The sequence below is a fragment of the Hemiscyllium ocellatum genome, chromosome 49, assembly GCF_020745735.1.
Source record: "Hemiscyllium ocellatum isolate sHemOce1 chromosome 49, sHemOce1.pat.X.cur, whole genome shotgun sequence".
Taxonomy (NCBI): domain Eukaryota; kingdom Metazoa; phylum Chordata; class Chondrichthyes; order Orectolobiformes; family Hemiscylliidae; genus Hemiscyllium; species Hemiscyllium ocellatum.
Window position 1 is genome coordinate 5830054 of NC_083449.1, and position 16794 is coordinate 5846847.

General features: G+C 43.7%; 2 protein-coding genes and 2 long non-coding RNA genes across 5 annotated transcripts in view; 1 reads left to right on the top strand and 3 right to left on the bottom strand.

The window, feature by feature from the left end:
- LOC132837248 (uncharacterized) overlaps positions 1–16794 on the bottom strand; it is a 111172-nt gene that overhangs the window by 12453 nt on the left and 81925 nt on the right. The window contains exon 4 of the long non-coding RNA XR_009647465.1: positions 1524–1605. This is a non-coding gene — a long non-coding RNA (uncharacterized LOC132837248). The remainder of the gene's footprint in view (positions 1–1523; positions 1606–16794) is intronic.
- Positions 5052–7602, bottom strand: LOC132837128 (histone H3). The gene has a single exon (XM_060856828.1). The coding sequence runs from the start codon at positions 6587–6589 to the stop codon at positions 6179–6181; it is 411 nt and encodes a 136-aa protein (XP_060712811.1). The 5' UTR covers positions 6590–7602; the 3' UTR covers positions 5052–6178.
- LOC132837111 (histone H1-like) lies at positions 7732–8781 on the bottom strand. Its single transcript, XM_060856806.1, has one exon. It carries the CDS (start codon positions 8761–8763, stop codon positions 8083–8085), a length of 681 nt encoding a protein of 226 aa, XP_060712789.1. The 5' UTR covers positions 8764–8781; the 3' UTR covers positions 7732–8082.
- Positions 14419–16794, top strand: part of LOC132837235 (uncharacterized) — a 28145-nt gene continuing 25769 nt past the window's right edge. For both annotated transcript variants that reach the window (XR_009647439.1, XR_009647438.1), the window contains exons 1-2: positions 14419–14578; positions 15214–15268. This is a non-coding gene — a long non-coding RNA (uncharacterized LOC132837235). The remainder of the gene's footprint in view (positions 14579–15213; positions 15269–16794) is intronic.

Here is a 16794-nt window from a genome sequence, read left to right on the forward strand (position 1 = left end):
GTGGGTCTGATATCAGTGGTGCGCAAGATGTTGGAGGGAATGCTGAGAGACAGAAATGACATGCATTTGGTAAGGCAAGGACTGATTAGGGATAGTCAGCATGGCTTTGTGTGTGGGAAATCGTGTGTCATGAACTTGAATGAGTTGTTTTGAAGAAGTAACAAAGGATTGATGAGGTCAGAATGGTGGACGTGATCTATATGGCCTTCAGTAAGGCGTTCGACGAGGTTCTTCATGGGAGATTGGTTACCAAGGTTAGATTTCATGGAATACAGGGAAGGTATTTCATGGAATACATGGGATGCAGAACTTGCTCAATGGTAGAAGATGGGGGTGGTGGTGGAGGAGAGATGCTTTTCAGACTGGAGGCCTGTGACCAGTGGTGTGCCACCAGTATCAGTGTTGGATCCACTGCTTTTCATCATTTATGTGAATGATTTGGATTTGAACATAGCAGGTATAGTTAGTAAGTTTGCAGATGACACCAAAATTGGACAGCAAAGAAGTTTCCTTCAAAGTACAACAGGGTCTTAATCACATGGGCCAATGGGCTGGGGAGTGGCAGATGGAGTTTTATTCAGATAAATCTGGGGTACTACATTTTGGAAAGGCAAATCAGGGCAGGACTTGTACACTTAATGTTAAGATCATGGGGAGTGTTGCTGAACAAAGAGACCTTGGAATGCAGGTTCATAGCTCCTTGAAAGTGGAGTCACAAGTAGATAGGACAGTGAAGAAGGCATTTTGTAAATTTTCTTCATTGGTCAGTGCATCTAGTATAGGAGTTGGGAGGTCTTTTGTGGCTGTGCAGGTCATTGAGGCCAGTGTTGGAATAGTGCATGCAATACTGGTCTCCTTCGTATTGGAAAGATATTGTGAAATGTTGAAGGGTTCAGAAAAGATTTACAAGGAAATTGTCAGGGTTGGAGGATTTGAACTTTAGAGAGAGGCTGAACAGGCTAGTGCTGACCACATAGAGGTTTACAAAATCATGAGGGACAATGTCTCTTCCCTGAGGTGGGGGAGGACAAAACTAGAGGCATAGGTTTAAGGTAAACGGGGAAAAATTTTAAATGGACCTAAGCGGCAACTTTTTCATGCATAAGATGGTACGAGTAAGGAATGAGCTGCCAGAGGAAGTGTAGGAGGCTGGTATAATTACAACATTTAAAAGGCATCTGGATGGGTCCATGAATAGGAAGGGTTCAAAGGGATATGGGTCAGGTGCTGGCAAATGGGACTAGATTAGGTTCGGACATCTGGTTGGCATGGATGAGTAGGACCAAAGAGTCTGTTTCAGTGCTGTACATCTCGATGACTCAATGGCTGTGAATGATAACATTTATTAGAAATGGGGTGATGTGAATTGAGAATGGAGAGGGATAAAAAAATATATAATTGCTTGGTGGTATTTGACTATTCTTGTGAAAACTTCTCCCTAGAAATTGAGTTCCATGTGTGTCTAATTCAATTATTCTGTGACTGTGGAAAGTATGTTTTTCAGTCTGACAGTGATAACATACCTGCTGTTTGTTAGAAGGAGCTGATCACACTTGGCTTCGTACCGAGAGAATGTTACATTGTCTCGCTCCTTCATGTAATTGTCTGGAGGAAGAGAGAAGAGACATCCCCTGTAAGTCAACATTAAGTGAGTTTGACAGTATCAAACCTTTCAATGTAATATTCATTTTATAATCATGAGGCTGTGTTTCTTTCAAGCCAGCATTTCGTACAGAACTACAGGTCTGACTCCACTCTTGGCCTGAGTTGCTCTTTGTCTGGTGATTGTAACAAAAGAAATCTACACCAATTCAAGAGAACCAGATACTAACCAACAATGGGGCTACCCAATACAGGTTTGTATCTGGATCTGAGAGTTTCCTTATCAATCCATACCTGTCAGTTCCTGCGAGGTGAATATGGGAGTATGGCTGTCAACCTGTACCTGTCAGTGTAGGCCGTACAAATGTGAGAGTGAATGTTGTTATCAATCTGTCTCTATCTCTGTCACTCTCTGCAATGTCCAGAATGTATTTACTAGAGAGTGACAGAGATAGATTGATAACTGAATTCCTATCCACATAGTAGAAACTGGCAGAGACTGATAAGTACATTTTAAATAAGTAGGATCAGTCCCTATGTGCTTCACTAATGGGGATGTGTGAGTTTAGTTATCAATATATATCTGTCAGTTTCTGCCATTGTGAATGTGTGAATTTACTTAAAAATCTTTCCCTAACAGTTTCTGCTGTGTATCTGACAGTGTAGTTATCAACCTGAACCTGTCAGTTTCAGCTTTGATAATGGGTGTGTTCAATCTCAGTATCTCCCGGTCAGTTTCTGCAGTATGAATATTAAATGCAGTCATCAATTTGTACCTGTCAGTACCTTCTGTGTGAATCTAGATATTGATCTCCACCTGTCAGTTTTAGCTATAATCAATTTCTCAGTGCAATTATCAAAAGTACCTGTCAGGTTTTGCTATTTGACACCAGAGTGTCTTTGTCAATCTGTTTCTACTATGTCAATTTGAGAGAGTCAATACCAATCTGTCACTGTCAGATTCTTCCCTGTCAATATGTGAATAGTACAGTTATCATTCTCTACCTGTCAATTTCTTTGTCAAAGTGAGAGTGTAATTGTCAATCTGTACCTTTCAAACTCTGCTGTGTGAATACATAAATATAGTTATCAATCTATAGCTGTCAGTTTCTGCTTGGTGAATATGTCTGTGTAATTGTCAATTCCTGTCAGTTTATGCTATGTGAATGTGTGAACTGAGCTTTCATCTGTCACTATCAATTTCTGCTTTGTGAAGAAGAGAGTTTAGTTATCAATCCTTCCTGTCAGGTGCTGTAATGTCAGGGTTTGAATGTACTTATTCATCTTTTCCTGTCAGGTTGTGTGACTGTGGCTATCAATCTGTACCTCTCAGATTCTGCGACATGCGAGTGTAGTTATTCACTTGATTTGATCTGGTTTATTCTTGTCACATGTACAGAGATACAATGAAAAGTATTTTTTTGAGTGCCTTACAGGTAGATTATATCATACAAAGTGCTTTAGGGCAATAGAACAGAATCTGGAATACAGTGTTAATGGTACAGAGAGAGAGAATAACATTAAAACTTGAGAGGTCCATTCACAAGTCTAATAATAGCACAGAATCAATTCTTGAATCTGTTGGACAGTATATTCAAACTTCTGTAATTTCTACCTGACAGCCCAGGGTGGAGTAGCGTAGAACCGGGGTCAGATGGGTCTTTGATTATGTTGGTTGCTTTCCCAACACAGGAGGGAGTATAAATGGAGCCTTTGGATGGAAGGCTACTTTCAGTGATGGATTGAGCTTTGTTTGCAACTGACTGTAATTTCTTGTGGTCTTGGGCAGAACAGTAGCCATACCACACTGTGACACATCCAGATAGGTGGTGCATCGATAAAAATTTGCATGAGTCTTTATAGACATTGTGAATTTCCTTAGCCTCCTGAGGATATCTGCTTGGTGAATATGTTAGGGTAATTGTCAATCTAAGCCTGCCAGGTTCTGCTATGTGAATCGGAGAAGTTAGTTTTTAAACAGTCCCTGTCAGGTTTTGCTTTGTGAAGGTTTGGTTAAGTTTAGTTAAGAATCCTTCCCAATCAGGGTCCAAATTGTAAATGTGAGTGTATTTATCAATGTTTGCCTGACAAATTTTCTTTTGTGAACAAGTGAATGTAGTTATCAATTTTCCTTGGTAGTTTCTGCTCTGTGAATATGAAAACCAAAAGAACTGCACGTGCTGGAAATCAGAAACTAAAACAAATTGCTGGAAAAGCTCAGCAGGTCTGACCGAGTCTGTGGACAGAAATCAGAGTTAAATTTTCCAGTCCAGGAACCCTTCCTGAGAACTGATGGTAGCCAGGAAATGATTAGTTTTTCTGCAGAAGGTAGGATATCTTGAAGGGTCAGGAGTAAATGGTAGATGGATATAGAATCCAAAGAATACAGTCAGATGAGGAAGGTGAATCACAGGGACTGTTAGTGACTGTTGGTGTATAGTAGCAGACCTTGTGATAACAAGGCCTGGTATAAAAGGTTCTGGGTAATGACACGGGAAAGCTCTAGCCCTAAAGTTGTAGAACTCAGTATTGGGTGCAGAAGGCTGTTGTGTTCCCAACCAGAAAATGAGGTACTATTTTTCCAGCTTGCACTGAGCTTTAGCTGGAGTATCGCAGTAAGCCTGAGGCAGAGATGTTCATCAGGGAACTGGGTTGTGTGTTGAAGTGGCAGGCAAGTGGATGCTCAGGGTCTTGTTTTGTGGACAGAATGTTGGTGTTTGGCAAAGTGGACACCCAATCTACACTCAGTTTCCCCAGAGTACAGAAGACCATGTCGCAGCTAGGAAAATACACACACTCAGTTCTGAGGAAGGGTCACTAGACCTCAAATTTACCTCTGATTTCTTCTGTTATCAATCTCTACCTGTCAGTTTCTCCTGCCCAATGGGCAGCACGGTGGCACAGTGGTTAGCACTGCTGCCTCACAGCGCCAGGGACCTGGGTTCAATTCCCGCCTCAGGCGACTGACTGTGTGGAGTTTGCACGTTCTCCCCGTGTCTGCGTGGGTTTCCTCCGGGTGCTCCGGTTTCCTCCCACAGACCAAAAAGATGTGCGGGTCAGGTGAATTGGCCATGTTAAATTGTCCGTAGTGTTAGGTAAGGGGTAAATGTAGGGGTATGGGTGGGTTGCGCTTCGGCGGGTCGGTGTGGACTTGTTGGGCCGAAGGGCCTGTTTCCACACTGTAAGTCTAATCTAAAAAAAAACGTTCTGTAATGTTTAATCAACATATCGGAGTGCTTTCGAAACGTGAAATGAAGAGATTAATTGCAGACTGCAGTTCTTGGCGCTTGTTTTTGTTTCTGCCAGTTCTATAGGCCCAGAAAAGAAAACAAATAGAAAGCGATGAATGCAGTTAGGCAAATGAATGAGCGAGAGAGATTGTCTGAAGTATATATTTATAACCTAATTAACAAGTATTAATAAATTCCCCTCTGAACAACATTCTCCTTTTTATACACAATTTTTCTATGTATAACATACTCTGTTATTTGTGAAATGGCGGGCTTTTCAAATCGGAAGGAAAGGTGTTGTTGATTTGGCGCTGGCATCAAGAGTACAGAATGTGCCCTCTATTCTCCCTGCCTCTAGGGAGCATATTGAACACCAGTGAATCTTTTTTTCTTTCTGTTTGCTGCTATTTGGTCAACTCGCTCTCTAATATTTGGTAATTCCGGGAGCGATAGCCTCGGTTAGAGTGTGAGCCCTGAGTGTCACCACTGGGAAACAAAAGAAGTGCTCCCTTTCTTACAGACCCACGGGTAGACGCATTACACATTTATTTTTATTTTAAATTTCCAAAACTCAGAGCGGGTTCTGTTGCAGAATACTGTAAATGAGGCTTTCTGCTGTCGGTTAGAAAGGTTTCAAAACGAACCGAGATCAAACCAGAACAGCCGCCGGACTAGAATTGTTAATGTGGAGCTTTTGCAATAAGGGAGCACGGTATTAAAATAATACCTAAAGGCGGCGTTCGTCATTAATGCGTTCACGCCGAAGAACGTTCATGAAATCCTCACAGGGCTGAATAAGGGTATTTACTCCCTCCGAAGACAATCTCGAATACTTCAAATAGCGTCTAGACTCATTACCCGAAAGAAAATTTGCGAATTAATGACTAAGTATGAATGCATTATTTTCCGAAAAGCTCCCGTCGCTGAGCTACATTTCGGCCGGATTTTTAAATTTGAAAAAAAACGGTTGACGATTTGGCGCCATGTTTTCCCGCCAGCTATCTCAGCAATGATCATATAGTTAACAGCCGATGGGAATACCAAGGGAGACAGTGAGGACAGAGGGGATTTAATCCGGAATTAATACTGCGCTGCTTTAATGAAGCCATGTGGAAATTACAGAACATCCACAGCAGCGTATATTCTAATCACTGCCGCTTGTGCGATGTGTCAACTAACTCCCGTGAAATGTATTACTGACGTCACGCCCGCCCCCTTCAATATTGTTCAAAGTTCCAACGACTGCGATCGCTTCCCGCTCTCTCTGGATGGTTTAGTGGCTCTGAAAAGAGCCGTTGTGTTTCTCTCTCTCTCGGGGTGAATGTGCAGTGTCGGCCAGGCTCCGTTTAGGCGCGCTCCCCGCGGATCCGGCGGGCCAGCTGGATGTCTTTGGGCATGATGGTGACCCGCTTGGCGTGGATGGCGCACAGGTTGGTGTCCTCAAACAGTCCCACCAGGTAAGCCTCGCTGGCCTCCTGCAGGGCCATCACCGCCGAGCTCTGGAAGCGCAGGTCGGTCTTGAAGTCCTGAGCGATCTCTCGCACCAGGCGCTGGAAGGGCAGTTTGCGGATCAGCAGCTCGGTGGATTTCTGGTAGCGGCGGATCTCCCGCAGAGCCACCGTGCCGGGCCTGTAGCGATGAGGTTTCTTCACTCCACCCGTGGCCGGAGCGCTCTTGCGGGCCGCTTTGGTCGCCAGCTGCTTGCGAGGAGCTTTCCCTCCGGTGGATTTGCGCGCTGTCTGCTTGGTTCGAGCCATTCTCTTTGACTTTCCGTAATAGATTCATGCGGCTACTGCGGTGCTGCCTATTTAAGGGAACGGAGAGCCCGCCCTAGAGCTGGGATTGGATACAGCCCTGTCCCTCAGCCCACAGAGAGACAGCACTGGAAGGGACAGAAAAGGCAGGAAATGAATTGTTGGAGTCTGATTGGTTCACTGGAAATGACAGTTGGTCAATTTCCAAATGTCCCCTGAATTCACCCTCACAAATCTTGAGATTAAAGTAACCATTAAAACGTAAAATGCCATCCTTCTGTAAATAAGATAAAATTTACTATTTTATAGCAACTCTTTAAAACCTAGTTAGCAGTCATCGCGGACAGGAAGCGTGATTTGGGCGGCACGGTGGTACAGTGGTTAGCACTGCTGTCTCACAGCGCCTGAGACCCGGGTTCAATTCCCGACTAGGTGTGCAGGCTAGGTGAATTGGCCATGCTAAATTGGTAAATGTAAAGGGGTAAATGTAGGGGAATGGGTCTGGGTGGGTTGCGCTTCGGCGGGTCGGTGTGGACTTGTTGGGCCGAAGGACCTGTTTCCACACTGTAGGTAATCTAATCATTGCCTGATCTGTCCGTAACAGGCAGGAGGAAAGGCGGGCTTTAAAACAGCCCAGACAAACTCAACAAACGAACGTTTACCCGGCGTGAATCAATCGAAAGAACCCCGCCAATTTAAAGATCTTAACTGCTAATGCAGTGTACACCGACAAAAAGGACAGAATCTCACTTTATGATTAGATTACCCACAGTATGGAGACAGGCCCTTCGGCCCAATAAATCCACATAGACCTATTCCCCTACATTTACCCCTGACTAATCCACCTAACACTATGGGCAATTTAGCAAATCCAATTCATCTAACGTGCACAACTTTGGACCGTGGGAGGAAACCGGAGCACCCAGAGGAAACCCACGCAAGCACGGGGAGAATCTGCAAACTCCACACAGACGTCCTTGGCGCTGTGAGGCAGCAGTGCTAACCACTGAGCCACCGTGCCGCCCCTGGGACTTTTTTTTATTACCCCCCCCCCAGATTGTAATTAGCCCGAAGACAATGTGGAATTGCTACCTGAACTGTCTGTAACAGGCAGATGGAAGGAACACGCAATGAAAACATCCGTAGGATCTCAATCAAAACTGAACAAAGTAACATCCCTGAACGGGTCAATGAAATAAAGATGCTACAATGTGTTACATTCGTGACTAGGTAGAGTTATAAGTCGCGAAGTGAAATAACCAGATGGAGATCAATAAACCCTCCTTATATGATACTTTCTCCATTCACAGGTCTCCGCTCTCGTAAACCATGGCATGAGTGTTTGAGGTATTCAGATCAATTAATATCTAAAGGTAGGTCTGCGCTCGGCGCCGGGACGGAGAATATTGGATCCGGGCTCAGCTCTTCCCTGAGAGATGTGGGTGGCTCTGATAAGAGCCTTTGGGTTCAGATGGTTACATGTTACACTGACTGGTTCATTTTTTTGCTGCTGTCTTGGTCACTTTTGCTTTGGGCTTGGCCTTGCTTTGAGCCGGTTTGCTGAGGGGTTTGGGGGCTTTCGGGCCCTTGGTCTTTTTCACCTTCTTCACCGGAGTCCGTTTCTTTGGCGCTGCTTTGCTCACCGCTTTCTTTGGCGGTGCCGTCTTCTTGCCGCTTGCTTTCTTGGCTGGGGATTTCTTGGCTGTCGCTTTCTTCGCTGGTGATTTCTTGACTGTCGCTTTCTTGGCCTGAGATTTCTTTGCTGTCGCCTTCTTGGCTGATGATTTCTTCACGGCCGGTTTCTTGGCGGCCGCTGATGTTCCCGCCTTCTTTCCCGCTTTTGCCTTGGCTGGATTCTTAGGGAGTTTGAAGGAGCCGGAGACGCCCTGACCCTTGACCAGAACAAGGGAGCCGTTCGCTAGGCACCTCCTGATACTCATCTTAATCTGGACCTTCCGCTTCTCCACATCGATCCCTTTTCTCTCCAGCGCCTTCTTTACAGCGGACAGAGACGTCCCTTTGCGATCCTTGATATCCCCAACAACCTTCAGAATCAGCTCTCCCAACCCGGGACCGGGTGTTCTTTTCCTGGGAGCCGCCGCCTTCTTCTTGGGAGCCTTGGCTTTGATGGGAGCAGAAGCTGGAGGAGCTGTTTCGGCGGCTGCACTGTCGCTCATGTTGAGAACTCTGCGCTGAATCTCTCTCTGCGTCAGTCTGAACTGGGTCAGCAATGAAGCTGCTGGCGGCGGCACTGAGCAACTTCAAGGCAGCGAGCGGACGGCGCAGGGACAACCTGCCGTCAGCTCCCTGATCCTGCTGCCTTTCTGTGTTTCTCTAACGGCCTAAAGTCTTCGATTCCTCTGAAATTCCACATCTCCAGAGGGCCAGGCTCGATCGCTCCTGACCCAGACAAGGGAAGGTTTGCGACTGTAAAGTTTCCACTCGAATAGACGGCTCCGCTGTCGAGTTAAACGCGTTTTGCTGCCGCACAGATCGAGCTTTTTGAGCTGAGCGCTGACATTGTCGGTACTTTTAGACTAAAATCTTGAAATCAACAAATAATTTGTCTTAAATTCTACCTTTGGGGTCTAGTGGAGGAGCCGAGGAATAAGTTGAATTGAAAATGTTTTTGATTTTCACAAGAGAGACCCAGAAATATCATAATATTCGCGGACACACAAACACAGTTACGTTCGACTAACCGTCCGCCCTTTTCCGACAGTCTCTCTGACACAGTATTCACATTCACACAGTCACACGCCAGAAATATCACTAAATGTAAGTGTGGAAGGATAGAATTTTTCCTCCTTTCAGCCTTTGCTGCGGTGTCCAGGGAGTTAGTTGTAGTTTTTTTCTCCTCAGTAACTGTTACACTTTCATCAGCCCTACTGTTTACATCCTCAAAGATGGCTAGTCGGTTTATCAAGCTTAGAAGACAGAACAGTATGCACTGGAACAGTGTCCATGTCCATGCTGACTCTATCGGATCCTGAATAATGTTTTATCAAATGCTTCGCAATGGAAGCTTTCATTTTGATTTTTTTCCCTGAGGCTGACTGGCCTATAGTTCACAATTTTATATCTACCACCCTTTTCGATTGGATTGCTTACACTAGCTAGCCCCCAATCTGTGTAAATTATTGCAGAGCTTATAGATTCTTGGAACATAACCATCACTGCATCCAGTATTACTCAGCCCACTACATTAAATACTCTGGGACGTAGATGATCAAGGCCTGGCGTTTCCCAACCTTCAATCCTATCCACTGTCCCAACATCATTTTCCAAATAATACTGATTTGGTTCAGTTCTTCCCTCTCACTAAACTCACCAATACCACTACTGTGTTAGTTGTGTGAACATTTGTGAACAGAGAACAACAGATATTAGCGATTTTTGAGACATTTTCATTCCCCATTTTGAACTCCCCTCTTTAATGTTGTAAGTGGTATGTGGTCCTCTTTGCCAACCTATTTATGTTCCTTTCTCTCTTTATACATTTATTATTGTTTTAGCATTTTTTAAAATGGTTTCTGCAACATTACTCTTTTCTTCATTTGTTCTTTGTTAGTTAAATCCCTTTTCGCAGTCATTTGCTGAATCTGGATCTGTTTGCAGCCTTCCCGTCCCGCTATATTCCCAAATTGTAGGCCTTTTCTTTGGACCAAAAACTATCTTAAATAGTCATTTCAACATTCTTTTTATAGGAGAGAGACCAGAATTGCACACAATATTCCAAAAGTGGCATAACCAATGTTCTGTACACCCATAACATGTTCTCCTAAGTCACACACTCAAAGATCTGACTAGTAAAGGAAAACATATAAATGCCTTCTTTGCTATCCTATCTAACTATAACTCCACGTTCAAGCAACAATGAACCTGCATTTCAACATCTGTTTGTTCAGCAACACTCCACAGGACCTTAATATTAAGTGTGTAAATCCTGCCCTGATTTGCCTTTCCAAATTGCAGCACCTCACATTAATTTAAATTGAACTCAATATGCCACTCCTGGGTCCAGTGGCTCATCTGATCGAGACCCTGCTGTATTCTGAGGTAGCATGCTTTATTGTTTAGTACACCTACAATGTTTGTGTAATCTGCAAGCTTACTAACAATACCTGGAACCTCACATCCAAATCATTCATAATAATGTGGAGGTGCCAGTGCTGGACTGGGGTGTGCAAAGTTAAAAATGACACTCCACCAGGTTATAGTCCAACAGGTTTATTTGGAAGTACAAGCTCTCTAAATACAGACACCTGATGGAGGAGCAGCAGTCTGAAAGTGTGTATTTCTAAATAAACCTGTTGGAATATAATCTGGTGTTCTGTCATTTTTTTTAAGTAAAATCATTTATATAAATGATGAAAAGCAGTGGACTCAGCAGTGATCCTTGTAGCACATCACATGTCACAGGCCTCCACTCTGAAAAGCATCCCTCCACCACCACCCTCTGTCTTCTACCTTCAAATAATTTCTGTATCCAAATGGCTAGTTCTCCCTGTATTCTATGTGATCCAGTCTTGCTAACCAATTTCCCATGGAGAGCTTTGTCAAATGCCTTCCTGAAGGCCATATAGATCATATCCACCACTTTGCCCTCATCTGTCCTCTTCCTTACCAATTCAAAAAAAACTCAGTTGAGTTAGTGATACATGACTTCCCACGCAGAAAGCCATGTTGACAACCCCTAATCAATCCTGGCCTTTCAAAAATATGTAATCCTGTCTATCACAATCCCCTCAACTGTTTGCCTACTGTTGATGTTATGCTCACTGTTCAATAGTTCCCTGACTTTTCCTTACTACCTTTCTTAAATAGTGGCACCACATTAGCCAGCCTCCAGTCTTTTTGCACTTCACCTGTGACTATGGATGATACAAATATCTCAGCGAGGGGCCCAACAATCACTTCCCTAGTTTATCACCATGTTCCAGGGTACACCTGATCGGGTGCTCATGCTTTATCCACCTTTTCTGTTTAAAATCATCCAGCAGCATCTCCTCTGTATTATGGACATTTTTTAAGATGTCACTATCAGTTTCTCCATGTTCTATATCTTCCATTTCCTTCTCCTCAGTAAGCTCTCACTTAGTATCTCCCACATTTCCTGTTGTTCCACACATAGGCTGCCTTGCTAATCTTTGCGGGGCCCTCTTCTTTCCCTGGTTACCCTTTTGACCTTCATGTGTTTATAAAATCTATTTGAATTCTCCTTAACAATATTTGCCAAAGGTATGTTATGTCCCTTTTTTGCCCTCCTCATTTCCTTCTTAAGTATATCCCTACTACCTTTATACTCTTCGAAGGATTCACCCAACCTCTCCTGTATTTAACTAACATATGCTTCCTTCTTATTTGGACCAAAACCTCAACTTCTTTTCTCATGCAGCACTTCCTACACCTACCAGTCATGCCTTTCACCCGAACAGGAACATACTGTCTCTGTACCCTCATTTTCTCATTTTTGAAGGCTTTCCATTTTTCAGCCATCACTTTACCTGTGAACATCTGCCCTCAGTCAACTTTTGAAAATTTTTGCACAATACTCTCAAAATTGTCCTTCCTCCAAATTAGAAATTTAACTTTTAGATCTTGTCTATCCTTTTCCATCAGCGTTTTAAAACTGACAAAATTATGGTTGTTGGCCCCAAAGTGCTCCCCACTGACACATCATTATATCACAAGAGTAGGTCAAGATTTGCACCTTGTCTAGAAGATACATTCACATACTGAATCAGAAACGTTTACACATTTAAGAAATTCTTTTCTGTCTAAGCCATTAACAATATGGCAGCCGTAATATATGTTTGGAATGTTAATATCCCTCATCATAACCACACCATTATTCCTGCAGATCTAAGATCTCCTGACAAATTTGTTTCTCAATTTCCTGCTGATTGTTAGGGTGTCTACAGTCCAATCCCAATAAGGTGATCAAATCCTTTCTTATTTCTCATTTCCATCCAAATAATTTACATGGACATAAGCCCAGAAATATCCTCCCTCAGTAAAGGTGTGATCTTATCTCTTACCAAACATGTCCCTCCCCATTTTCTCTTGCTGACCCCTGCCCCCTCCTTCCTATAACATTTGATTCCTGGAATATTAAGCTGCCAATTGTGTCTCTGTAGTTGCTATGATATCCCAATTCCAATCCCATTTTCTTAACCATGTCCTGAGTTCATCCTCCTTCCCTGTTACACCTCTTGCATCGAAATAAATGCAGTTTAAGTTATCAATCCAACCTCATTCTCTGCTATGTTCCTCTCTGCCCTGGGTGTTTGACTTACTGACTACCAAGCTCAGATTGATATCTTTGTTCACTATCTCCGTGATTCCCACTGACCTCACCCCACACCCACACCTCACTAGTTTAACCACTCCCCAGTAACTCAAGGATATGTCCCTGCCAATATAGTAGATCCCTTTCAATTCAGGTGGATTCCATCCTTTTTTCTACAAGTCACGTCTTCCCCAGAAGAGATTCCAATGATCCAAAAATTTGAACACCTCTCCCCTGCACCAGCCCCTGAGTTGGGCATTCCTCTGCTCTATCATCCTATTCCTACCCCCAGTCGCTCGTAGCAGCGAGAGTAATCTAGATATTACTACAAGAGAGGACCTCCTTCCTAAATTTTTGCCTCTCTTCCTTACTCTTCCTTCGGAATCTCATCTCTTTCCCTTCCTGTTTAGTTAGTTCCAATGTGTACACCCCTTTGTGAATATCCTGCATTGTCTCCGAGATATCCTTGATCCTGACACCAGGGAGGCAACGCACGATACTGATTTCATGCTATCGGCCAGACAGACGTCTGTCTGTGCCGCTGACAGAGATTCGAGTTTTGTAATTTGTAAAAGGAGGACCTTCCAAATCGCGACTACTTCCATCCAAAACGATAAAGGCAGCTGATGTCAGGGAACACCGCCTTGATGTCGGACAAGTTCCCCTCTAAGACACTCACCATGCTGACTTGGAAATAAAACCGCTTTCTTTCACTGTCACTGGATCAAGACCCTGGAATTCCCTCTTCATGGCATTGTGAGCAGCACATAGACAACAGCTGTTCCAGAAGGTAGCTCAACACCGCCTTCTCAAAGGGATGGAGAATAAATGGCAGGCTCAGCCAGCGGCATCAACGTTCCAGGAGTGAATAAACAAAAACAGCTGGGGTCTTCGTTGTGGCATACAATACATCACAAGTTTCCTGTCTGCAGCATACCTGACTCTAAAATCTGTCATCCATGACAAACTAAATCGAGTCCCAGTGATGTTATTGCGCACCTGGTCTGACTTTTGCACGGGCCTCCTGACCCAGAAATAAGCTCTGACACTGTGATGCAATACTCTCTCCATCAGTTATTTTCTGCCTTCGTAGGAATGTTCCACTTATTCCATCTGTATGTTACTTTTGGCAAAGAGTTAATATTTGTCAACAGGATTAAATACCACAGTTAACATTCGATCTGACCAAATGTTATCGAATGGGGGAGCACAGGGGATAGGTCGAATGGCCGCCAGTGTCTCCGCTCCCTGTTCAGATTGTGACAGAGCCCGGAGGGAGGAGTAATTAACATGAGCCGGGAATGAGCTCAATTGGAGCTTCATAAAGGGGCAATTCTCAGCTTGAAACCTTCTCTGCCCTTTCCCTTGGTCAAACTGGGAGAAAAGGGAATTGGGGAAATGACCAATTGATGTTTGTTTCTGGGAATTTTTGGGAAAACATCGCATGCGCAATGCCATATCGCACGCTCGCCTCCCCCAATACTGATTGTTCCTGAGTAGAGGAGCGCATGCGTGAGGCCTCCCCCCAGCCCTGCCATTGAGGAGCATTTACTCAGTGAGTGCAAGAGGTTTGTTTGAAACAGACCGCAATGGAGAGATCAGCGCCCAGGGAAGCGAGGGAACAGCAGGCTCCTTCCAGCAGCACATCGGGATGGGAGCCTGGGACACAGAGGGAGCTCCGAGACCGGGATTGATTCGGGGTGAGTTCAGGGAGAACCGGCGGCTGTTTGTAAGGGGCCGAGCGGAGCAGGAACTGGTCCCGGAACTTGGAGTGAGCGGGCTGGGGGGGAAGAGAGTGGCCTTTCTCGGGCTGTGTGTGGGCCTGCTGAGGGAGACAAAGCGGGAAGAAGCTGCTGTGGGACATTCTTGTGGTTTGCAATCCCCCAAACACTGATGGAAATTCATTGTTTGGCTTCTGTTTCACGCTGTTTATTGCGAATAGACATTGAAATAAAGGACAGTAGAGACAAATGTAATAATCCTGTGTAGGATATATATAGGAGGCTCCAAGTATGTGAAATCGTGCCCAATATTGGTATTTCAACAGTTAATGTATTGGGAGCTGGACATTGAACTGTGTAATCATTCCATTTGTGGAGATGTCCATATGTTGGTGAGTTTATTTTATCTAAGTGAAATGTTTTAGAATTTGGGATATAGAAAAAGACTGGAAGGAGCTCAGGGCTCGAGTGGAACCAGGATCTGCACTGTTCACCTTGCCAGGTTCAAAAACAAAATTATAATGATCATGACCTTAATATTGCATTGATCATTTAATATCTTCCTACTCAGCTGCTAGTGATGTACAGGAGCTCTCTCTTTTGTCTTTCTCCAGGCAAGTATTTGATGGATCAATCCAAGAGTGACTAATTGCTTCTCACACCCAGCAGGTATGTTACCACTGTCAGAGAGGAGAAGTTCCTTTCCACAGTCAGAGTGGATTGAATTAGACACACATTGAACTCCATTTTCAGAAGTACACATTCAATCCAAGAGTTAAACGCAACTGACGATATATAAATCTATATTATTTTGCCCTGTTCACCACCTCAGTGACAGTAAATTCCATTATTCAAAGCCAATTATCATTCATAAGATTAGAAGCTTATACTTATAATAAATATACATTTATGAGCTGCATTAAATTCATATGTAGATTTGGCATTTTTAATGCTACAATCAATTAGAACAAACTGATCATGGTATTACAGGTGTATAACAAATATAAATATGAAGTGTATATTTGAGTGCAGATATAGAAGCAATGTTGGACATTTATGAGTAACTGAGCAGGACAAAATTATTCTTTTGATAAACAGTTGTCCTGTACAAAGACAATAATCAAACAATGTAAATTCCAAATGAACCTCTTGGTCAAGCCTTATCTACAGAGGATGCTTCTCGAGAGGATGCTTAATGCTCATTCACATCTGTGTCTATCTCTGTCTCTCTCATTCTCACTCTCAGCCTAGTGTTGATGAAAACACACTTTATGCATGCTCCCATTCTGGCCGAGCACCTCAGTAATGCAGAAGCATTTCCATACTTTTTTAATGTATGAAACACTGATTGGTAAAACCTTAAAACTACGTCATAAAGTGTTTCAGAACTGGAATCACACAGAGACATACCGACAATGTTGGTGTGATTAGATTACTTACAGTGTGGAAACAGGCCCTTTGGCCCAACAAGTCCACACCGACCTGCCGAAGCATATACCACCCAGACCCATACTCCTACATTTACCCTTCACCTAACACTACGGGCAATTTAGCATGGCCAATTCACTTAACCTGCACATTTTTTGGATTGTGGGAGGAAACCGGAGCACCCGGAGGAAACCCACACAGACACGGGGAGAATGTGCAAACTCCACACAGAGAGTCGCCTGAGGTGGGAATTGAGCCCGGGTCTCTAGCGCTGTGAGGCAGCAGTGCTAACCACTGTGCCACCGTACCGTACTGATCTCGACCAGTGCTACTCTTTAAAGTGATACAGATTGGCAGCACAACAGAAAACTCACTCTCACTCAGCCAATTAATGGTAAAAGGGGAAAAAATGCAATTTAGGTCCACAAATACTTCCAGATATGGACAGTCATAAAATGACTGACCACATTATGAATCACTTCAGAAGATGTTCATATTAGATGTTACATTATTGCAGTGCCCAGCAGCAACTGCCAAAGACTACTGCACACAGAAAATGTAAAAAAGAAAGCTGAGATTGAATACAACAAAATTCAGAATCTTGGCAAAGGTAAGTATTGAACCAACATTAATGCCTCAACCACACAGGTTTATTAAATATTGAACGGGTTTATCCTACATCCTGCAGAAAAAACACAACTGAACATAGAGAATGGCATCCATATACTCGACTTGTCACTGTTACACACAGAGCAAAACTGGCACCC